General features: G+C 40.6%; 1 protein-coding gene across 12 annotated transcripts in view; it reads right to left on the bottom strand.

The window, feature by feature from the left end:
* The window catches only part of frmd4a (FERM domain containing 4A), a 202,863-nt gene that overhangs the window by 10,107 nt on the left and 168,181 nt on the right, over positions 1-24,575 (bottom strand). For 10 of the 12 annotated variants that reach the window (XM_077515692.1, XM_077515694.1, XM_077515688.1 and 7 more), the window contains exons 8-20: positions 21,150-21,233; positions 21,006-21,071; positions 20,868-20,925; positions 20,575-20,661; positions 13,483-13,559; positions 10,204-10,345; positions 9,978-10,119; positions 6,410-6,543; positions 6,215-6,337; positions 4,014-4,245; positions 2,534-2,828; positions 2,214-2,372; positions 1,774-2,112 (exon numbers count right to left, since the gene is read on the bottom strand). In XM_077515692.1, coding sequence (XP_077371818.1) covers positions 1,774-2,112; positions 2,214-2,372; positions 2,534-2,828; positions 4,014-4,245; positions 6,215-6,337; positions 6,410-6,543; positions 9,978-10,119; positions 10,204-10,345; positions 13,483-13,559; positions 20,575-20,661; positions 20,868-20,925; positions 21,006-21,071; positions 21,150-21,233 — 1,938 coding nt within the window. The remainder of the gene's footprint in view (positions 1-1,773; positions 2,113-2,213; positions 2,373-2,533; positions 2,829-4,013; positions 4,246-6,214; positions 6,338-6,409; positions 6,544-9,977; positions 10,120-10,203; positions 10,346-13,482; positions 13,560-20,574; positions 20,662-20,867; positions 20,926-21,005; positions 21,072-21,149; positions 21,234-24,575) is intronic. The other 2 variants (XM_077515690.1, XM_077515698.1) reach the window with 1 other exon arrangement.

The following is a 24,575-nucleotide window of genomic DNA, read 5'->3' on the forward strand; positions in this document are numbered from 1 at the left end:
AAAATAACGATAATGTAATCATAAAATTGCCAAAAATGCTCAAAATTCAATAGAAAGTCAGAAAAGTCTAAAAATCTATGAAAATATTCACTAAACTGTTTGAGAAATATAACGTTCGAAAAAAAAAGGGGTTTTGTGTCACAACTGACCTCCAGTGCGGGGTAGGTTGTGCCATTAGTCCAGAATTCAGTGGAGTAAATTATGCCATTGATAACTCAAGTAAAAAAGATCATTTTAATCTCACAAACGATTATGCTATATTAAAGTAAGGCTTCAGAGGCCTTTTCTTCTTTAATTCTTTTGCTATTCCTGTTCAGCCTTTTTTTTTATCTTCTTCGTGAGCCTTCTCCAACTCCATCATCTCAGGTGTGTCAGTCAAAATTCAACACAGCTTGGGTTACCCAAGTCCACCATTTTGAAAAAAATGCATCCCCCAGCTGTTTTGAGCCAGCATCATACTAACCATATAGACACATGATATAGCTTACTAAAGCACTAAAACACGTATGAACTGTTTTCAAAGTTGTCCGTAATTGTTCAAACACAGCCATAAAAAACAAAACAAAAACTGAATAATAGTAATTTTACTTTGGAGGGCAAAAATGTTTTTTAAACTTATATATGCTCACCTCTCAAGCAACATGTCTCCCTTTTTTACTGGATGAGCAAAATGGATGTTTCTTCAAAAATATGTGGTCACATGACCAACTCCTTCTATGTTTTCTAAATAACAGGGGTGGAACTACTTGCCCCTTGGCACAAATTACCCCGCTCTCCCCTACATAGACCATAAACTGAATACAGTAAAACCTCCGCTGACGAACGCTGAAGCTCACGAACTTTTCGCCTCAAGAACATTAAATTCACGAGCATATAGTCTCGTGCTGACGAACTAGTTTTCGGCGGACGAACCAAACCACGCGGTCGAACAGCACCACGGTGGTGGCCACGAGAGGATGACGGACGCTTACGGCGTCCCAGTTCGTCACCCCCTTTCTTTGAGTGTGGACGTGGTTTGTGTTTGATAGACATTTTGGACCATATTGAGTGTACTTTTGCTATTATGGGACCGAAAAAGACCCCACCACAGGCTAGTGTTAAGCCTAATGCTGCGTTCTCACCAAAAGCGAGGGACGGCGATTCGGCGGCGCGTTTGCATTGTAGTCAATGGAGTTCGCGCCACTAAAAAAAGCGAAAGTGCTATCACGTACCTCAAAAAAGGAGAAAATAGTGCCACGGCTGTTTAGTCCCAGGAAAGAAGTGAAAGTAGTTGGTGGTGCTCACTTTTGGTTGACTCGCTAAAGTGCTCCACTTCCTTGTTCACCAAGGGACACACCTCCTCCGCTCCGGTGAGCACGAAAGCGCGAATGAGCGGCAACCGTTCCATAAACACTCTACGCGGTGAAACGCTCGCGAATGAAGTAAGTCTACCATTGCTACCATCCTTAAGAACACAAAGGTAAATAAAACGACTTTATTATACAGTACAGTTTATTTCTTTAATTACAATACAATAGCACATTTATTATACATAAAATAAGGTATATTTTTTGTGTAGTTTTAAGGCTTATTTAGTAGAAAATTATGTTTTATAGGGACCTGGGAACGGATTATTCTCATTTTAATGGTTTCTTATGGGAAATAAATGTTCGGAAGACGAACTTTTCGCCTTACACACACTTTCTGGGAACCAATTATGTTCGTGAGCTGAAGTATCACTGTATCAGGATATGTAATAAATGCTCAAACGGTTTGCCCATCCGGTAATCTTACCTGTGCCTCTGCCGCTGGCGTTGCCTGGCTTTGGAAGGCGAGTCCTCCCCGAGAGTTGAGTAGTTGGGGTTGCTACCAGGCGCCAAGGGCCCACCAGCCGGGTAGAAGTGCTCCGAGCTGCTCTGGCTGGTGCAGGATGAGCAGTCGTCCAGCGGGTCAGAGCCATTGGAGCTCCGCGTCGGGCCCAGTAAAAAGTCCGGGCTGCCCAGCGTGCCCAGGGCATGCGGGTGTGCGTCCGGCTCCGACGTCAGGAGCTTGCCCTGGGACTCCAGGCTGGAGCTGCGGTTCCTAAAGTGCTGAGCGAGGCTGTGCAGACGTGTGGGGCTGATGTCCACTGACCTGTGGGACACGCAAACAAAACTTCAGTGTTTTACAGTCATATCAGAGTTTTTAATTGGCCCAAAGTTAATGAGTTTGAGGTTAAGTTATGGAGGACTGACCTGGTGGAATGTACGTAGTGTGGCGTCCGGGTCCTCAGGTCGGGCGTGGACGGCATGCTGGATTGAGAGTTCCACTGAGGGAGGCTTCTGATGGGGCTGCTCTGCAGAGAGTTGCTTCCTCCTGCTTCTGTGCTGCCAGAGCTCGGGAATCTTCTGTGACTGAAGAGGAAAAGTACCGAAATTGGATGAATCGCACACAAAATAAGTGCACCTTGAGAGATCATCATCTGTCCCGTGTTGTGACATTTTTCAAACGTAAAATATGTGCTTTGGCTCAGCAAAGTTTGGGAAACAACAGTTGAGTCAACGCAGCCTCCTACCTGGAATGGGAGGAGCGCTTCTTGACTTTTTCGTACGGCTCGTCAAGCGATGACTCGCTCCACATTTTGGGCTTGATGGGCGATTTGTCGTAGTCGGCACGGCCGAAGTGCAGGTGCCGCAGCCCGTCCAGGGACTGCGGTGGCGGGGGACGACTGTGAGACGGCGGACGCGGGGGGAGGCCCTTGTGCGGCGACGCCATCGGCGAGAAGTTGGGCGTGCCGGTCACTTGGGAGTCATCGTCATCCAGGACCAGAGCGTCAGATAAAGAACTGTCTTCAGAGCCGATGTTGGCCTCTACAGGACGGAAAAACACCAGCAGGTGCACGGGTTATGACCAAATTTGTCCATAAATCAAGACATGCCTTTAAACTATGCTCATGCAGTAGTAAACAAAAAATCTGATAAATCTGTCAATTGTTTATCTTTTGTCATCATTTTTTTGCCCAGATTTTTATTCTTTAATGTATTTCCATCATATTTTTGTTCACGGTGAAATTGTTATATTTTGTCACATTTTTTGCTCATTTTAAAAAATTCTCAGATGATGAGACAAACCTCATCTGCTTTTTCTTTTACTTTTTTTGGTCTTTTTTTTTTTTTTTTTTAACCTAATTTTTGTTAAAAGTGTGTCACTTTCCCCCCCCTTTTTTTTCTTTTGTTGTAAAATTCACAATCCGTTTGTCAGTTTTTATGGTCATATTTTTGTCAGTTTTTGCTGTCCAAGGCTCATTATACTTTTTAGCAGTTCTTTGCCAAATTTCATTGCTGTAAATTTGTCAGATTTAAAGCGGAAGTAACCCCAAAATATGTTCTTTATAATAAATGTTGTATGTGACCCCAGGAGTTTAAAAACAGTATTTTTGATTAATTTTGCATTTATGAAGTATGAGTTAAGCAGCAAAATCAACCTCAGGGGGAGGCCATTCTGCCACTTGCTGGCGACTGAAGATGACATCACAGTTGCTCTTGACCAATAATGGCTCACCTTGCAAACGTCACATAACCAAAATTCAGAAAACGGTTGTTATTTATTTAGATTTTCATTTGTTAATGTTTTGGTAACATTTATTTGACATCTTTTTGCTAGATTTTTCCACGTCAGTTCATTTACATTTTAAGTCTTTGTTTTGTTGTTGTTGTTTTGGTTTTTTTTTAACCATGTTTTTTGTTCAAGGTGTTTTTGTCAGATTATTCATGTGTTATTTCTCTGGATAGTTTTGTGTGTGTTTTTTTTAAAACAGCATTTATTTTTGTTATCAAGCGTTACGTTCTTATATTATAAGGTGATCATATACATGGTGATGTTCAACACTAACGCAAAAGTAAAGTCATAATTATGTTCATTATTTGAATGAAAAAAACAACAACAACATTTCTCGGCCTTAAATACAAAGCGATAAAAATTGCCAAGGTGTCTATTAGAGTAGAAGCTAATACATTACAAAATACTGTCGGTGTGTCAAAAATGTGTGGTGGTACCTTCAATTATAAGCGATGCTCTCTGTGTGGGCTTCTTTCCAGAGCGAACCCGATATTCATTGATGGAGTTCTCAATCTCCTGTAACTTCTTGAGAGCGTTGAGATAAGACGTCTTCCTCTGCTTCTTCAGCTTCTTGCTGCTCACGTGCGGGTCACTGGCCAGTCGGCGGGCGGCCTCGGTAATTTGCGATTGAATGGCGAACTCTCGCTCCAGCCGTTCCAGCTCCTGTTCCTGGGACGAGCACATACCGGGATATGAAGCCAACAGCGTGGGCGACACCAGCAAGCTAAGTTAAGTCACATACTCGTCGGGATCCAGAAGCAACAACACAGGCTTAGTTTGCAGACACTGTAATTCTCCTCTATTCTATGCATAACGCAGGTTGCCAAAGAACGTGCGGTGCAGAAATAATTTATCTCGGTCGCAGCAGATTTTCTCACCGCTGAATCATCTCTATAGAAACACTTGGCGCTCCAATAAAAACAAGCTGGTGTCTATAACAAGGCTGACTTTCTCCACAATTCTGCTGGGATTTGTCAAACAGGGATCACCAAGTCAAACATCTCAATCCTACTTCAAGTTATATTTAGTATCAAAAGTACTGTACTGCAAAAAGGGGTACAGTATGCATATAAAAATAGGAAAAAAATTAATCTGTTTTAAATTTAACTTTTTTTTTTTTTTTTTTACCATTGGACTGAACCACTGATATGAACTTTTCTATTGACTATATTCTAATTTATTGAGCATCTATTTTACTATATTCTGTATTGCATACTGTATATAGACATTGAATGCATGTGTGCGCCTATCATTGGAATGTATTCACTTGGGTCGACATCATTTCTCAGTTATGAGAAATCTCGATTACTAACACACACTGCTAGAGGAGGTTTATGTGTGTGAATGAGCGGCCATTGGTGAACAAGCACATTTGTGATATTTAACTTTATTTAAAAAAAAAAAAAAAAGTCCTGGAAGCTTTTCAAAGCCAACAACTTCTGCCATTAAAAATATAAACCTACGCACATTCTATCCACCAGCAGGCATGTAACCACAAACTCTTCTTGTGAAGGGAACTATTTTTAAAAGTACTGCAGCTCTGGATTTTTTTTTATTTTTATTTTCAACCAAGGAACATAATGATTGCTTTGGCACAAGGGCCATCATGTTTTGGTGCGTTCCAGATAACACAACTTTAAAATGAAAATTTCAACAATATAATTTTTAGACTTGCTCAACTAGTTGTAATGTGTTGACCCCACAATAGAGGGGCAGCGCAGGCAGCTCCTTCAAAACAGGCTACTTTTAACAGAAAAGGAAGGAAAGTACGGCTGATCAAGATAACAACTTGAATAACTTCATTACAAAATCTCTGCTTTGAAGTTTCACAGCGGTCATCTTTCAACATGGATGTTACAAGGAAAAAATATGCATATTGAAATTTGAAAAAATTAATTGGTGCAATGGGGACGACCCCTGAGGAAAGGGCCTATAAAAGACAGACTGTGCAAAGTTCAGATAATTTCACACTTCCACACACACAAAAAAAAAAAAAAAAAAAAGCAAATAAAGTGCAAATATTCTGCTGCTTAGTCTTGATGATCGACAAGACATATCAATGTCCTAATACGAGAAAATAACATGCACATTTGATATTGTATCATGTGCAACTTGGTTTAGTTATTTATAAATGCAAAAATGTTACCTGACCTCTCGATTAATCGATAGTATAGTAAGTTGTTAGAATAAACAATTCTAAAAATATTTGATAGCTGCAGCTCAAGTAGAAAGAGTGCTATAATCATGGGTATAAATAACAATTTTGGTGTGGTTCTCACATGAGCACCACCAGAGGTTGCTGTTTGGTGCTCATTTTTCCTCCCGACTCATGGATGAACTTAAAAGACGTACAGCTCTCCTGAACAAAGCAGGGCTCGTGGGCCACATCTGGCACATTCACAGTGAATGTCCCTCGCAGTCTTAATGAGGTCAAAAAACGTGAAATATGCCCTGTTTTTTTTATTTTCATGTGTGATGTACTTTTGACAAAAGCATGTCACAAACTCAAGGTGTGTTTTAAGCTGTGAAAAACCTTCATAATAATAATACAAATAATACAAATAATAATAATAACAACAACAATAATAATAATAATAATAATAATAACAATAATAATAACAATAATAATATAATTTACCTCCCCCTTAGGAAGAATCTTCTGCTCATCCAGTTTGAAGGCAGTGCCAATTTTTCGCCTCACTGTGGGAGCTTCTTCGCCTGGATCGAGAGGATATTCCTTGGGAAGTTTCCCTGTCAGCTCCTGCAAATGAAGTAAAATGAGGCTACAAATAAACATTTAGAAGAGAAGACTTCTTTTTTTTTCTTGGCATACAGCTTCTCTGATGCAGATGTTCTTGAGCTCCTCAAGCCTCTGCCTCAGCGTCTCTTCAAGAGCTTCCTGGCGGGCCCTCAGAGCAGCCAGCATGTCTTTCTTGGCTGTTTGGGAGCTGTCTGATTCTTGAGATCCTGCAAAACAATCACAACGGGGAAGTGTCAGGAGCGTGCTGGTATGCTGCTGTTTGTGGTTGTGGGGTCTTGGCTGCCCAGGAGAAAGAAGGAGAGATTGTCCATGCACCTGCACAAGCCTGCCAGGATGTTTACAGGGAAGTGAGTGGAACACGTCGATAAGGAAGCTGTTTGTTTCAAGGAAAAAGGGGGGCAGCGCAGAGGACAAAGTCAGTGACGCACAGTCTCAGGGGGGCACGAGATGGTGCCAGCCTTGTTTGTAACACGCCTTTAAGTTTAAGACAACTGCTCACACGCACGCACGCACACATTAGCACGCTCGCACACACACCCTCTCCTTGGGAAAAGACAGAAACAACGCAAGACTCACCGGCTGAGAAAGCTGTGGCAGAAAGAAAAACATATGGCTTTAATTCACTCAAGGTTGGATTGTTGGCTATTCTCACATTGGCTTCTAAAGACACAATGTGAAGCAATGATCTTTGGGATGGCACACTGGCCTATTATGAAGAGAAAGGTGTGATGTTGGCATGGCTACCATGTAATGTAGCGTATTAACGCATATTAATCGTACTATTTTTTTTTTACCGCACTTGAGCCTTGAACGTAACCGCGGATGGTTACATTGAAGGCTGCGCAGGTCAGTGATTAGGTCAATGCACGACATTTCCTACGCCTGCTGTTCCAAGATGAGCGGGGTGACTCCGGTTGGTGTGCTCGGTGGTAAATTTCGCTTTAAAAAACACCCCGACAGGACTTTAGATAAAACAAAAGTAATTTGCGTTTAATTAATTAATAATTGCTGAATTGCACCCAATTGATATGATGCTGTTACGTTTTGAGCAATACACGCATGCATGCAATTGCGTACATGCATTTAATCAATGTTTGCAAACGACATTCAGATAATAAAATGCATTAATGTCAAAGTATTACGGTATTTTATTTTTTTATATTACGCGAATACGCAAGTAATTTAGCTGATTAATCGTGATTAATCAAAATTAAAAAGTGTGATTAATCAGATTAAAAATTGTAATCGTTTGCCAACACTAATTTATAATTTATATATATATATATATATATATATATATATATATATATATACATATACATATACACACACACAGTGTACAGTGTATTTAGAAGCAATTAATAATATGCATATGTGTATAATGGTTCTAAACTAAAGAACTGTTGAAGATATTGAGGGCAGCAAAATAGGAGACTGCGTGGAGTGCAATACTGCAGCATCCAGTCTGAGTTAAGACAATACAAAATTTGTGTGTTCTTTCACCAATAGTGCAAAGACGCTTGTCAAGCTAAGGGGGTACCAGTAGTGTTAATTTTATCTGCCATTTTTAAATTTCGGCGGCACGGTGGAATGACTGGTTAGCGCGTCCGCCTCCCAGTTCTGAGGACTCGGGTTCGAGTCCAGGCTCCGGCCTTCCTGGGTGGAGTTTGCATGTTCTACCCGTGCCTGCGTGGATCTTCTCCGGGTACTCCGGTCTCCTCCCACATTCCAAAGACATGCATGGCAGGTTAATTGGGTGCTCCGAATTCTCCCTAGGTGTGCTTGTGAGTGTGGATGGTTGTTTGTCTCGGTGTGCCCTGCAATTGGCTGGCAACCGGTCCAGGGTGTACCCTGCCTACTGCGCAAAGCCAGCTGAGATGGGCTCCAACACCCCCCGCAACTCTTGTGAGGAATAAACGGTCAAGAAAATGGATGGATGGATTTTTAAATTTCGTCTCAGTTTTAGTCCAGGGTCAATCACGCTTGTTAGTTTTTAACATTGTCAACCTCATCACTTTTTAATTTAGTCAATTTTTTGTCAATTCTCAATGTAGTATTTTAGTCTTTATTTTAGTCCAAGAAAACAATTTTATTTGTCTAGTTTTAGTCAACAAAAACTGTCAACATTTTAGTCTAGTTTTAGTCAGGACAGTCATTTTACCACTGTATATTTTTTGTCAGCGTATAATGTTGAACATTTTGTATCTACAACTATTTCACATAAAATTTTCTTTCATCTTTTTGATGAAAAACAACTTGACACACAATTACAGTGGCTACTTTGGCTCCATGCTATGAGCTAGTAAATTAGCCAGCATTAGTTTGCATTATTGTTGGAACTTCTAACCATTGGATTAATGCTGCATTATAAGTAAAATGTCCTTTTTTTTGTCTTTTTTTTTTAAACCGTTCACCGTGAATCCACCTCCTGTCTGCCTCATGTGTTTTTGCATGTTGCACTCTCTAGCTGCAGATTGGAAAGGGAGTGTGTGTGTCACATGGTGTCACAGTGACAGATGAGCAGAGACAAGATTTTACAAAATTATATTTTTGTTTAGTTTTCATTGGCAAAATTAACTCTAGATTAATTTTTTAATTTTCTAGATCAAATTAACTCTCGGTACCAGTCTGTGGAAAACTGGGCACCAAGAATACAGAAATGACACACTATGGCAAGGTGGCTTTCAATCAGCAGTGGATTTTGGACAAAATGACATTAGATAATCTGTACAAAATTGAGTTGAAAATCAAACTGAAGAGGAAGAGGTGGGAGACAGACAGTCTCTTGGTCTCAAGCTAATTATCGCATCACACAACACACCACTTGTTCAGCACACGTATGCATTGTTTGAAAATGCTGTTGAAAAGATGGAGTTTGACCTGATGAACTTCACATTCCCATAAACACTAAATTTAGAGCAGGGGGGACTCCGGAGGACAAGTGTGCGCCACACGGAGGCTGAAGCGGCGGTGGTGTCGGGGTGAAAGACACAGGAAGTGATTTGTTTATAGCAGAGGTGGAGAAACTATGGCCCGCGGGCTACATACAGGCAACATGTGTGATCGCCATACCATATTATTGCATCTACCTATCAAATTGAGATAACTAGTTTTGAGTTATCAAGTCAAGGAAAATAGTACAATGACGCTGCATCTATTTTCAAAAGGGTGATAAACAAATGTTAACCATGTCTTAACTTTTTCCAAATGTTCACAATTTGCAATTATGGTGCAGAATTTACCCAAAAACTTGGAAAAGATATTCACAGATGCACAGCCCTAGATAATATTGCCCAAGGAGGGAGTTTGTGCAGTATATGCTCCGCAAGGAAAATTGAAAATAATAATAAAAATAAAAAAAATGTCCATCTGTCTGTGCAGTCTGGTAACAAAACCAAACGAAAAAAAGTTTGCATGTGTGTTAAGAGAACATGAGGTGCACAATCAATGGTGTCTCTTTCTGGAGGCAGCTGTTTCTGTCCATCCAGCTGTCAACCAACGCCCAGCTCCAATACCACCACACAAGAATACTCTTGCCTATCAATCTCCCCCCCCCAACACCACCACCACCATCACCACCCCCCTGCACATCCCCAAAACACACCCCTACATTTGGAGTTTGGAGTGTGTGTGTACTAACCTGATGAGAGCAGACTGCCGCTGCTCCCACTGATAATCTTGCCTTTGCTGCCCATGTTGGCCAGTTTAGATGTTTTCAGCGTTCCCGTTTCGGTGAGGTCGATGGCAATCTCGCTCAGACTGCGTGCAGCGTGGATCTTAGACTGGACACACGCACGCACTAGTTCAACCATCATGTTTGATGGAGTCTGCGCTGTAATAGTGAAGGTGAGGAGAAAACTGCTGACCTTGCTCTGCTTGCGGTCCAGATAGAACTGGTGTTGGCTTATGGCCATGGCCCAGATGGACTTGATGAGGGCCGGACAGGCATACCAGGTGTGCACCGCGATGCCACTGTGGCCAAACGTCCTGCGAGTCACCGACGCCCTACAGTAGAAGCGGACACGAGGCCTCCTTATACACACTGAATGCAAAAAATTACTACATCATAGGAATATGTGTAGTTGACGTAGCTGCAATTGAAACAGTCTGCAATACAGATAACATAAATATAAAAACATAATTAAAAAAACAAAACAAAAAAACTGCACATCCTACACACTTTAAACTCATACACATTTACACATATTAAGCATATTAAAACACACTTTTAACCACTTTAAACGTTTTTGAACACATACAAAGAAAGAAACAAAATGTATGGAACATACTGTATGTATTGTAGTGTCCATGTTAAAATAAGGCATGGCATGGTATATATTCAATGTCTACCAGCATTTTTTTAATGATTTTTTTTCCCTGTCCATGCATTTCAATGGACGTCAATTATACTTGGATTCTCTCTATTTGTGGGCCAGGCCAGTCCCTATCCCCAGCGAATGGCAGCGGTTGACTCTAGAGTAAATATAAAGTTTTTTATATTGCTACATCTTCCGATCGAATCGATGATCGGTTATTGATTTTTTTTCAAACTCAAATCGCTGATTGGCTGAAAAATCCTGATTTTGTAAAACCCCCATTATTAATTTAATCATTATTTAAATAGTAGTTAAAAAAACCAAAACAACAACAACTTTTAGCATAATATTAACATTGAAACTGCATAATGATACAGTGAGTTACAAAAATACTAAATTCACTTTTTAGGAATAAAACCATCTTATTTCTGATGCACATTTAGGCCTTTACGCTGCTGTATTCAAATGTTGATCATGACGGTGGTACTTGGCATAAAAAGTTTGAGAACCACCGGTCAAGTGGAAACATTCCACAAAAAGATCTGAGATGCAAGAGAATTATGGTATAGCAGGCAAACACTACATGACTATTAGAGTGCCACTTTACCAGCAATAAAGGGCTTCTCCTGTGAGAAAAAGAGACACGGATTAGCCACACACGACGCTGGCGTGTTTGCTCATCCTTATTTAAACACACACTCACGGCCAGCTCACCCTAATGACAGCTCCTCTCAAAGAAAACACCGCTGCTCGCCATTTCACCCTGTCCCTGCTGCTTTTCCTCCTCCCGCAACACCGCACATATGAAGCCATGTTAAATAAATACAGGCCGGGTCACTCTGGCAACAAAACGGCCCGCTCACACAGATGTCAAGTCCTTCGTGGGGTTCCCTTGTCAAGACTTTTTGACGTGCGTATTTTCGTGCATGTTTTTTTTTTTTTTAGCCGCCTTTAGGATATTATTTTAGCAAAAGAAGTACAGCATGATAGAACATGCACAAAAAGAGTTCATAACTATACTGTCAGTTCATCTGATCGTTCCATATGTATTTCTGTATTGGGTCCTGCTGGGCTTTAAAAAGTTAGAGCATCAAATTAAACATCCATCCATTTTTTATATTCATACAGGTGAATATAGCACTACACTAAGTCAATCAACTGATGTTAATATTCGCCAACAGGAATCCAACTGTTCACTGTTCACACATTAGTGATTACAGTATATATGTCAAGTCGCAAATACATTTTTCAATGAGTGTCTCGAAATAAAACATTTTTAGAGCGCTGTAATGGCAAACAGATCTGTGTAGGTGGCAGTGTGGCATCCATTTTGGTTAGAGATAAAGTAGATGGAGTAGAAGATGAAGACCGGGAGGGAAATTTCGCCTTTTTTCCTGTTGATCACGAGGGAGAGAACTGCTTCATACTCAAACAGAGAATGTGTATGCATGGTATAAACGGACTGAGCATATCCTGGTAGTTCCTAGGAAGTGTGTGTGTCACGATTGTGAGAAAACCAGACTCAGGGAGTCAATGACAACCGCTATGTATGAAAGCCATGTTAAACTCAAGCCATTGGGTGAGTCAGAGTCGCTCATTGCACATTCCATAGTTGTATATCGGTAAACAAATGTACTATCAAATGCCCTTTCTCAGTATTTTGTTTTTATTTTGTTTTATAGTGGAAGGTGGTCCAAAAGCAAAAATTAGTATCAAAATCACTTTTCTGTTTAATTTTTGCCACCTTTTGGTCAGACACAGTTGTTTCTCGTGTCTCCAACCCATATTTTGCTGCTGATTATTAAAGAATGGAAACGCTAGACACTAAATATTTTTCTGGTGAAAGAAAAGTACTCTTTCTTGGTTTGGTGCTTATATTGTCAGTCAGTCAGTCAGTCAGTCAAAGCATTATAAAACAAATGGAAAAACATAAACATACAGTATGTATAACACTGCTGACGTTCATACACTGTCAGGCAAAATGATCTGACACATTTGTAGGTTTAATAAAAGACAAAAAAGTAAAGAAACAAAAAAGTGTTTTTGTTTTCGAAAAGTACGTATAATGCCATTTTTTTTTCATATAATGCCTTTTTGTTTTGTTTCTGTATAGTGCCATTATTTTTTGTTTCTTTTTCAGTTGATGCCATGAATTGGACATCGGTTGGCCCGCCCGTTCACCTGATTTAAATCCATGCGCTTTTTTTCTCTATGCATACCTCAAGTCAAAAGGTATACAGTAATCGCTCTCAATCTATTGAAGATGCAATTCGTCAAGAAATTACTGCCATTCCACATGAAACGACCCGCCGAGTTATAGACAACTTTCGTGAACGCCTTCAACAGTGTGTAGACAATAACGGATCCCATTTGACTGATTCAATTTTCAAAACCTAATGAAACATAATAGCATTATACATACTTTTCAAAAATAAAAACACTTTTTTGTTTCTTTACTTTATTTGTCTTTTATTAAACCTACAAATGTGCCAGATAATTTTGCCTAACCCTGTATATGGGCAACACTTTTATTCTTCTTTTACACCAAAGTGAAACTTATTTATCGGCATTAAGTTGCATGTTCCTGTGTAGACTCATGCACTGTTTAAGCCCATTACAAGGCCGACAACTGTATAGTGTGTGTATTTTTAAGGAACAACAACATTGGAGAAACACCCTTTTCATCAAAACAATATATGAGAGTAGAATTTAACAGCAGGAACATTCAATTAAATATTTGTGTTAATAAAAATTAGCTAACCTTTACGGTACAATTTTATAATCAAACAGTCTTCTCATTCCAGCGATCCTTCTGTTGTATAGATTTACCTCCTGGGGTCATGAACTTCCACGGAGAACTTCTTCTCTCGGAAGTAGAGGTTCTCCAGCTGACGCCATTGGAACACCTGAGGTTTGAAGAGACAAAACACGGCCCGACAATCAGTCCACAAAGCTTGGAAGGAAATCCTTTTCTCCGCAAACACCACCAAGAAGAGAATTAAAAAAAAGCTCACAGCGCTTAGCGCACGCTACAAACGATAGCCAAAAGACGTATTCCTCAGCATGTGCGCTGTTACATCCTCCATGACTTGCTTCACCATTTGTAAGCGTGTGTGTGTGAGTGAAAGTGTGTAAAGTTTCCTCTTCTCCTGTAACTTGACTTGGAGAGAGAGGGCGGGAGGTGTGGGGGGGGGGGCTTTTAGGGCTCCTGACCCCTCCTCCATCCCACAAGGGACTGTGCTTCCTGCCCTGCGGTTGGGGAGGAAAGTGTGTGTGCGTGAAAGGGTCCAGGGGAGGAGTGATGAAGCGTTCTGTGCTCCCACTCCCCACCAGTCCCCTCCTTCCTCTCTACAATTGAAGTGCCCTTGCTTTGTTTGATCAGAGCTCAGTGCACACATAAACACACACTGTCTGAGTCTGGTTCTCGTTAGAGTGAGAGTGAGTGAGTGAGAGAGAGAGAGGGCCGAGTTGCCCCGACGCGAGCAAATGCACACCCAACAAAATGTTTTGGAAGAAAATGAGGATTTAAAAAAAAAAAAGAAAAAAAAAAAGAAAAAGAAAAAGTAAACAGACTAAGATCCAGTGCAGCAAGGACGGGGCAGGAAAAGAGAATAAGTCAGTCCAGGAATTTTAAGAGCCTGGGAAAACAATGGACAGATGGAAGGATCATGAGGAAACAGAGAACACAGAGACAAGAATGACAAACATTGCCTAATGTATGCATGATGTGTATGTACTGTATACAGCAGTGGCGAGCAGTGACTTTTTGTAGTGGACATGCTGAAGACTCACATATGCGAGCGCCCCTAAGGGTGCGAGTGAAAATTTTTTGGGGTATTTTTATTATTCATTTCAATATTAAATATTATTTCATACCTCTGTGTAGGTATAAAATTAAAGCAGAAATATACAGAACAGGTTGATATGCACACACTTAATGTAACCAGTTCCGTGGTGTATGAAATGAAAAAATGACATCGCAGAAAAGCCGCAAGAGGTTTCAACCAACAATAAAGTTTACCGACCTATTTGGACAGCCACCTAGCCACTGATGTTTCTTGTATGTCCTCTCTTGAAAATGAGGAACGAAATTAGTCCCCGTTTTCGTGATGATTACTCCAGTAGGACGACCACTTTAAATGATATTTTCACTGTACCATTCCTGGAGCACGCCGGAGAACCGCGGAGCACGCCCGAGAATGCTGGAGCCTCCTCGGGCATGAAATATGGCCATTTGCCGACCCTCTATCTCCGGGATGCAAAGCCACTGACTTCTAGACAGTGCTAGTTACAATATAACCAGCACAGTTCAACAGCTCTCGATGCTAGCAGGAAAAAAAGTACAACAACAAACAACATTAACTGAACTGCACGCCTCCTACCCTCCCTCCCGCGAGACCTGTGTTGCGTTCACTAACAGTCAGACATCAAACTCCACACATGAAGTTGGAGCCCAGATTCGAAGGCAGATGGACTCACTGCATCGTGCCACACGATCTTTATTTTACACTGATTTTTTCATTTTGTGAATACTTCCTGGGAAGTGTTAAATAAATACAATTTACTCAGGTAGATTACGCAAAAACAACAACTGTAATCATTTTGCTCATGATAATGGTGACATGAAAAACTGCTAAATGTTCATTTCATCTCAAGTCTTGGAGTAGGAAAGTGTGCTCTCTTATCAGACTTCTTGCTCAATGGAGCGTGAAGCGTTAATGTAGCATGGTGCTAAATATAGCAGCTGGGGGCAGATAATGAGGTACTGTATGTGTTGGCCTGAATAAAGGCGATAAGAGACATTTCTAATTGTGTTCAGACACGACATGTTTGTACTTTCATGCTGACATATGCAGTCTCTTTAGAAGAAAAAAAAAAGAAGTCTGTCGAAGTCAGTGTCATGCAAAGCCTGGGATTCATGCACATGTATGCTATAAATCCTAAATCCAAGACACGAAAATACACACAGCACTACACAAACATTCACATGCACATGGCAAGCTGGTAGATATTCTTTAACAATCGGGTGCTCGTATCCTGACTGTCACATAATAAAGGTCAGATCTGATAGGGAGTAAAGGCCTTTCTTTGGTGCACTGGAGAAGAATAGTTTTTAAATAGCCTGGCCTAGGCTATTATTCTTTTCTACAGCTGGACCGCAATGTTACGTCCATGTGGGTGGGGTTCTCGTGTATCCAGCCGTTGTCATGGCAAAGCCCATACACTCTTTCCTGTTGTTTGTATGGGACTGTGCCATTTTGGAGGAATGACATATCTGGAAAAACTAATGGGAACCGGCTGGATGTCTGGATATGTTTCTGTGCTCCAACGAATGGGTGGGTGTGTATGCTCAAAAATGAAATCATATGATATGCACAAAGTCAGCCATTCGACCGACCTGTCTGTCTAATAGTAGTAGAAACTCCCATGTTGTGAGCTTCAGGAGTGTGCGTGTGCATGTGTGGTCTGTGGTAAGCTGAGGTACTTTCACATCCCCAAATAACAGCAGGGTAACCATAAAAAGTATTATAAAAGCTGCTAAATGCCTATTAAACAGTATAGTCACTTAGTAACTTACGGATGATCATTTCACACGGTAATTATGTTAACTGTGGGAAAAAAAAAAAAAAAAAAAAAAAGAGTAAAGTCGCTCCACAATAGCTCACAATTAAGTGTAGTGTATTTGCTTAACTGAATCAGCCTTTCTGTGGCAAGCAAGCGATGACAGCATGAGTCAGTGATTACTGGAGCCGCTACGCTTGACTGAGTATTTTTTCTTCCTCCCTTTTAGTGAGGTGTATATCTTCCTGCTAAAGACTTCCCAGCCTGATTTCACCAACAAAAACTGTGTTCAATGGAATTTTGTCAGTCCAAAGATGTTCCATAAATGTAGTCTGTTGTGTCATTAAAAGAAAAGCATGGAGCTAAAATGTTTTTGTTTGCAAGTGAAATTAAAAAAACAACCAAAGTGGAAACTAACCAAGATATTCAGTAGTTTGCCAAAAGACACTCAATAATTTTATGGTTGAGTTTAGCACAAGTTCAGACAGCAGAGTCCCTGCCTATAGTGATGGCTCGAGATGAGTGACTTGACTTCGAGTTTTTTTTCGTTTTTTTTTTTCCCAAGTACAAATTTGAGATATAAGTGCTGTATGGTGACAATGAACTCAACTCACTTTATTAAAGTCTAATTATCTTTTTGCTAACAAACAATGCAAATAGAAAGAAAACTCCATCCATGTGCAAAATTACAGGTACTGTCTGTCACAATTTGAACTAGATTTGCCGGGCATGAAAATAGAGCCCTGTATTTTCCCTTGCTTTAAGTTGCCCTATGTTCTGAAAATGAATGTTAACAGTTTTTATATGTCACTGTTTTTATACATGAATTGATAGGTAAGAATGTTTAAGTGTGATTAAAACATGTCTCTACAGTTAAAAATGCTGTAAATGAAGATAGACTGACCCTTGAACTGATCAATTTAGAATTTGCATGACTTAACACTGTACATGCTTTTCAGCTTTTCACTGGACAGTGCCAATGTGAATGATGAAGGGTTTGCATATAAAGTGGTGGTGGGGTAGTTAGTTCTGATACTTAAGAGATATGTCAGCCTCAGATCCGCTGTTGCTACGGTAATTGTAATGCTTGATCGGTTAGTAGGGTATGGTCAATGGTACTGCATTTATATATCCACCTTTTATTTCCAACTTACAAGGATTCTCAAAGCACTTTACATTCGACTACTCATTCACTTATTGATGACGCGGCATCAGGAGCAACTGGGGGTTCAGTATCTTGCTCGAGGAAACTTTTGCGTGGTCACAATGGCATGGGATTGAACCCACAACCTCTAGGTTGGGAGACAACCACCATACCACTGATCCATGCAGCCCAAATGTAGGAATGTTCCGTAACATTCCTTCTTGTCGCTTCCTTTTTATACATTTTTTACTAAGAAAATGTTACAAACTGCACTCATTCATTCTGTCACAAGTAATAAACAATTTGATCAAAGCTAAATAATGATTTAACGTGGTTAATACAATATGACCTAAAATGATTCTAAAAGCTAATTCAGCTTCCTAAAACTGTAACCTAATTACCATTTAGCTTGACAACTTCTCTTACTCCAACACACACACGAATCATTTGTGACAAACAGGAAAGCTTCAGCAGATTCAGCGTATTTGTCAGGATGGCGAGTTCATAGCTCAGTCCAGTTTCTGTGAGTGTGTGTGAATTTGTTTGCGGGCGTGTATGCGTGTGTTGTTGTGCTTCAGATTGTGTTAGTGGCCGTTCACAGTGCACTGTGCAGGGATGGTGTTAAATAGAGATCGACCGATATGCTTTTTTCAGGGCCGATACCGATTCCGATTATCGGTAGTCAAGGAGGCAGATAACCGATATTTGAAGCCGATATTCATTTGCAGTAAAAGTTAAAATGTTGGCACCAAATTTTTGAATAATGCAAACCCTAACCGTTCTTTACAATGGATTCTCACACTACACTTTTCATTTTACATCCTTCTATCTGCAATAAGACGTTGGTGGCGGGGGGAGTTAAATGTGGGGGCCAATGTGACATTACCTTTTATAGCATTTGGGATACTTGTAGTTTTATTCTATAAATGTTATATTTTTATATTTTGAAGTAATAGGAGGAACCCTGTCATTCAAAATGTGCATCAGCTGTGGCATTACTTATTACTACAGCAAAAATAAATAAAAAAATTCCATGAGAAAAACTATTCATCCCTGAACACCATACAGTTCTTGTAGACCTTATTATGATTATTGTTATTGTTACCATATAGACAGTTTTGATAAGCTGAGGATCTTAAATCGAGAACAGCAATATCATGCTACTCCTCTCTACAAGAGAACTGTCAAAAGACACTTCATCATGTAGTTTACTGCCACTTAGGATGCCCCAATCAACGCAGAAAAAGGGTTGAGTAAAATAACTTGGTTATAATAATAGTAAGAATAACTTGGTTAAACAGACATTGTTGCGGTGGACCGCTGCCAGTTTCTGCTGTTTAATGTGTTTTACACTTATAGACACGTGTGTGTATATGGGCACACTATTCTCTCACTACTGTACTGTACTGTATCACTTAATGGCACAGATGTACTTGTCTAAGTAATAACTGGGCTGCAACATTGCTAATTCACATTAACAAGCACTATCTTAGCTGTCCACATGAATAGTTACTAACACACGAGAAAGTTATACAACACACCAAACATGAGCTCATTATTCAAAGTATGATGCACGTAACGAAATTACATCACTGAACATTAATTGCAGCCGTGTACGGCCGTAGATGTTACATATTAGTGGCATCCATTGAGAGGATAATGTCCCAAATGACGGCAGACATGACGTGAAAAGAGAGACAAAACGAGCAAATAAGCACACTATACTTTAGTGCACTTCTCTACTAATGCCAAACATACGGAAGAGGACACGTTCGTGTAGTTAAACGGTGTTTGAGACACTTAATTTGTTACGGAGCGGACTTTAACGAGGTGCACAACGAGCTGTCAATCAAATCGACGTCGAAGCTTAAGGCACACAATGGCAAACCAGTGCGACAAATAAACACAATATAAAGTAACTAAACGCTATTTAGTGTCATTGTGGCATCTCACTGCATAATAACCGCTATGCAACAAGTAATGGACGTGACCCAGAATGCAATGTGTGCGTCACGAGAGGTAAATATAATGACGTTACTCTACTCTTAACATGGAACTAGACAATATAATAATGACAACTGTTAATATTTGGAACCTTTCTAACAAACATTATTTACTTAATTAAGTGAAAATGTGTTTGATTCCCTCCCCGAGTAGTTCAAGTAGCGAATTAGCTACTGGGTGTTAGCCTACATGCTAAGCTGAACACACCACTGTTAGCTAGCGGGGATTCAATGCAAGGCAATGCAGCTCCATTCATATAGTGCATTTAATACACAACATAATTCAATGTGTTTAGCTTATCATGGTGAAACGATCGGCGGAGTCTCTTCTCTTTTAACTTACCTTCGAAGCATGTGTCTGTCGCGTTGTGTACGTGGGTGCGTGTGTGACCGGCTACTGTGATACAGGCATACACTACTGATTGGTTCTGGCTCTTACACGGCTAACCAATCAAATGCTGCTATGGGCGTTACATTGCTGGAGTTGGACTCCATAACAGACAGAGACGCTCTGGGCTGCATTCGAAGCGAAAAGACGGAGTTTTAAATGGATCGCTCATATCGGCCGTCAGATTAATAAAACAGACCGATACCGATATGTACCAATATGTCAAATATCGGCCCCGATTATCGGCCCGACCGATTATCGGTCGATCTCTAGTGTTAAACCCATTAACACCCTGTGAGAAAAGCGAGCAAGGTCTTAAACACGATGGGATTTTGGGGGGGGCGCAAGAAGACTTTTCCATACAAAACTCAATGACAGCACTGATTGGGTGGAGAGAGAGTGAGAGAGAGGGAGCAAAGAGAGCGCGCCCAGGATGCTAAACATCTCCAGACATTAGTTATGTGAAGCACTGTCACTGTTCTTCTCTAGCACAATGAGCTGACTCACTGAGGGGGAAACAATGAGTCGTGGCCATTTTAGTCACGCAGGAAGGCTGCGAGACGAGGGCCAAAAGTGGAATTATTTATTTGACGATAAAAACAAACAGTTTACCGCTAACAGATGCCGGGTGCTCTCTGTAAAATTCAGTCTACTGAGTTCACCGTTATTTTAGTCAGACTCATTAAATTGGCGGCTGTGGCTCTTTTGCCCACATTACAGTACCTTAAGTGCAAATTCAACCACTCTTGAGTCAAGAAGATCCTACTGTATTTGGACTTAGACTGACTGGGGGATAGCAGACATGTTTTTGAAGGTCATCTCACCTTTCTGGGCTTGACTTTGTCCTGATGGTCATACTGAAATATGCCCTTATAGCTCAGTCCCAGCCACCATGGGATCCCCTGCTTATCCTGTGGCAAAACAGCAAATTAAAACATCACCTGAGTGTGCGTGTGTGGATGGTTTGCAAGCAAGAGAAACAAGACAACCAAAATGCCAGATCGCCTTAAGCGCCATTATGACTCCAAACTGTCTGCTTAAAAGTCGAGAATGAAAAACAACACGCGGTGAAAAGACGGAGGTGGGGAAAAAATAAGGCAGGGTAGTAAAATTGTACCTTTACAGCGTAGTAATGTACTCCATATGTGGGCAGGGACTCCACAATGCTCATGTAGCTGTGAGGATGAATAAACGGGCAACACGTGAGACTTGTAGCCAAACAGGCTAATCATGCTAAAGTGACGCGAACACTCACTTTACGATAGCTTGTCCTCTGGACTGCCCGTTGAGCTTCTTGTAGTGCTCGATGACCCGCTCCTCACTACGGAAGGAGAAGAAAAGCTTTGAAAATGAAAATAGAAGTTGAGAGAAGAGGTAGGTGAGGAGATTTGACTGTCACCAGTAGGCCAAGGATGGGTGCTCCTTTAGGGCCTGGGTAGGCAGGGCAGGGAGCTTCTTTAGGTCAGACCTGGTTGTGTCGTTACTAGAAGGGGAGAGAGACCACAAGGCATGGAATTGGTCAAGACATCTTTTTTGGTTCATAAAGCTTTGAAGTGACACAAATGAACTGTAGCAAGAGGTCTGTATTAGGTTACACTGGGAGAAGGACATTAAATCAAATAAGAAGACATTAAAGAGTGACAGCGGATGCTCTGTGCTGCAGACACAGAGGAAAAGAGTCAAGTAACAGGAAGAGAGAGAGCAATAAAGAAGCATATTAAAGACATATTCAAAAGCAAAAAAAAAAAAAAAAAAAAAAAAAAAAAAAAGGGAAAAGACACAAAGCGTAAAAGAGGCACCGAGCCAAACAGACTTGGCTTTGGATGGAGTTTTCAGACCGCTATTGGAAGGAGGTCACGAAAACCTCACAGTAATCCCGAAGTCTGTCTGCCAAGCCCCTAGAGGATTGGGAAAGCCCTGGGAACACGACCGTCTATGAGCTGAAGGCCAGGAAGAGCTCTCAGTGACAGTCTGCTGGTTCTTCGACGTGTCAACGCAATTTTTTTGTATTTCATATGTTTTGTCTTTTATGTGCTGGGATCATACAGATTTTTCCCAAGCACTTCAATATCAACTTTCATGCTTTTACAACTGCGTCGAATTACATATTTATGATTAGAGAAAGGAAACCACTTAGGTTTTATGTGATTTCTCCATTTAAACAAACCTTTCAGCCAGATTGCTACTGTATATTTGTTTTGAAAGATGTAGTCATCTGTAAAGTACATTTTATTCACCACATACATTATTTAAAGGGACTTTACATATTGAGCGGGTCAAAAACTCCTCATAAGTTAGATATTGTTGTTGTCGGGCAGACTCGTAGCATCTTCGAACTCTCTAATTTTCAGGAAATTAAAAAATAAAAAAATAAAATAAAATGATGAGCTGACCAAGCTGTTTGCATAGAACACATGAATTCAACCACATGTGCAGGCAACCAAATTGGGCGCAAGTCACTCCCTGGGCATCAACAATGCCAGTGAACACAGAAGTAAACAATAATATGCAAACAATGCAAATATTAAAGGCTACCGGAATAACTTTCCCATCATTCACGTGAGCAAGGGAGATTTTTAAGTTTCTTTTAATAAGGTGAATGAAACTGAAGCTTTTATTCATATACAGCCTGTAATAAATGGGAACCTAAGTTATTTATTTCATCTACATAGCAGGTTATGTATTTATTTAGTCATCATTTTAGGGTATGTAACATACGAAAGTTCAGTTCTGCCCTTCCTAATATTGAGCAGTGTTACTTTCAAGGATTGCACTGGGAGGGAATGGACTGCATTGGAGGCTGAGAATCAGCGGGGTAGAGTTACTGGGAAATGTTGCATATGGATTGGGGGGGGAGGCGGGGGTGGGCGAACAGAACAGTATGTGGGTGTTGGGGGAAGGGAGAAAGAGAAGTAGGCAGGAATGTCACCGGAGTTTGTAACATTCCAACTCGGGCATGCAGGATGTTTGACTTGAGGAAATGAGGTCAGACGAGGAGGCTGCTGCAGTGTGTCACGTGATGAAGGATGACACACTTTGAGGGCGATGTCACACACAAGGACATGTGAAGAATCACATGTGGTGGTGGGGTGGGTAGTGGGCTTAATGCCAATGGGCATGACTAACATTGTGCACACGTTGTGCGCTACACAAGCTATACAGGCAAAAGTAGAGGGAAATGTTATGCTATTTTCCTTTACGAGACATTTCCGTTTGCAGATCAGATTCCAATCATGTGGATGTCTTTCAACATGATGTTGGAGTGTGTCTGTGGAACATTAGTGAGGTCACAGGCTCACTAGTTTGTATCATGGGGCTGAGGTTAAGCCTGTCAAATTCTTCCATAACAGAGCCATCCAACTAAAACTAGTACCGTATTTTCACGACTATAAGGCGCACCTAAAAGCCTTCAATTTTTTCAAAAGCTGACCATGCGCCTTATAATCCAGTGCGCCTTATATATGGATCAATATTGAGCCTCAACAGTTCTCGCTGTCAAGACACTATCGTAACCCTGCATGATCGGTGACGCGCATGCGCAGAAGATCCCGCCATCTTGGATCGCGAGCTAATACTAATACTTTACCTGAGAGAAAATAACAAAACAGATGTTTATTCATTTTGGGAGTGAATGGAGTTGTCAGAAAGCTGGTTTGTAATCTATTAATAAAGTTTGACTGACCTATCTGACTGTTTTGTTAACATTCCCTTTAGCGCAGCACCATCTAATGGATGCATAACGTAACCCCAGCCTCTACTGTAGCACCTTATATTTGAAAAAAGTTTTAAAATATGTCATTCATTGAAGGTGCGCCTTATAATGCGGTGCGCCTTATATATGGCAAAAGTTTTACAATATGTGATTCATTGAAGGTGAGCCTTATAATGAGGTGCGCCTTATAGTGCGGAAAATACGGTAATTGAGGGCTGTGTCTCAATACTTTTGTCCATGATGTCCATCCTTACATTTGCTGGTGAGCTTCACAACTACCCATTCAAGGATTATTTGCGGTAAATAGCCTTGCCAAGGACTGTCATCTCATCCACCCTCTTTAATGCGCATATGCAGTACCGTAATGTATATGATTATGTGTCATTTTCTCTCTTCAATAGTAAGCAGGGTAGATTTTCAGTGCATGGTTTAAGTGACAATTCCAATTTTTTTTACTCTCCACTGTGTCCATTGGGATATGCATCACAGCAGCATGAATAGAACCACCCCCCTCCCACACACACACATGGAATCTGATAACTTATCATCGGAGTCTGCTTTGCTAACATACTGTATATGCATCCATGTCTGCTCAAACAACACGATTTAACACTTTAAAAAAAGACATCATGTTAATCTGAATTGCAACAAAAGCACTGGAAATTTAATATGGTTTAAATTTGCTACATTAGAGGTACTGTATGTTGAGCATGAAACAAGCTAAGTAATTGCAGTTCGTGGCCACTGGCGAAATGCTAGAACAAAAAAGTTACCCCATTTAAATCAACAAATTTGAACCCTAGAAAACATAGATTCAAAAACATATTATTATTATTATTATTATTATTATTATTATTATTTACACATACAGTATTATTATTGTTGACTTGTCTATGCCTGGTGGTGGCACATGTTTACGTGCAAATTGGGTGTCTGCAGGTGATTTCACACTAGATATGTGATTGAGATAGATGCATAGTAGGGATGCGACGATATCTCGATACGGCGATACATCGCGATATTTTCTCTCACGATGGGTTATCGATATGCCTATGCCAAGTATCGATACAGCCGCTGTAACGGCTCCTTTGTTCCTTATTGCACAATTACTTG

The sequence above is a fragment of the Festucalex cinctus genome, chromosome 3 (assembly GCF_051991245.1).
Source record: "Festucalex cinctus isolate MCC-2025b chromosome 3, RoL_Fcin_1.0, whole genome shotgun sequence".
In the NCBI taxonomy this organism is placed as follows: Eukaryota; Metazoa; Chordata; class Actinopteri; order Syngnathiformes; family Syngnathidae; genus Festucalex; species Festucalex cinctus.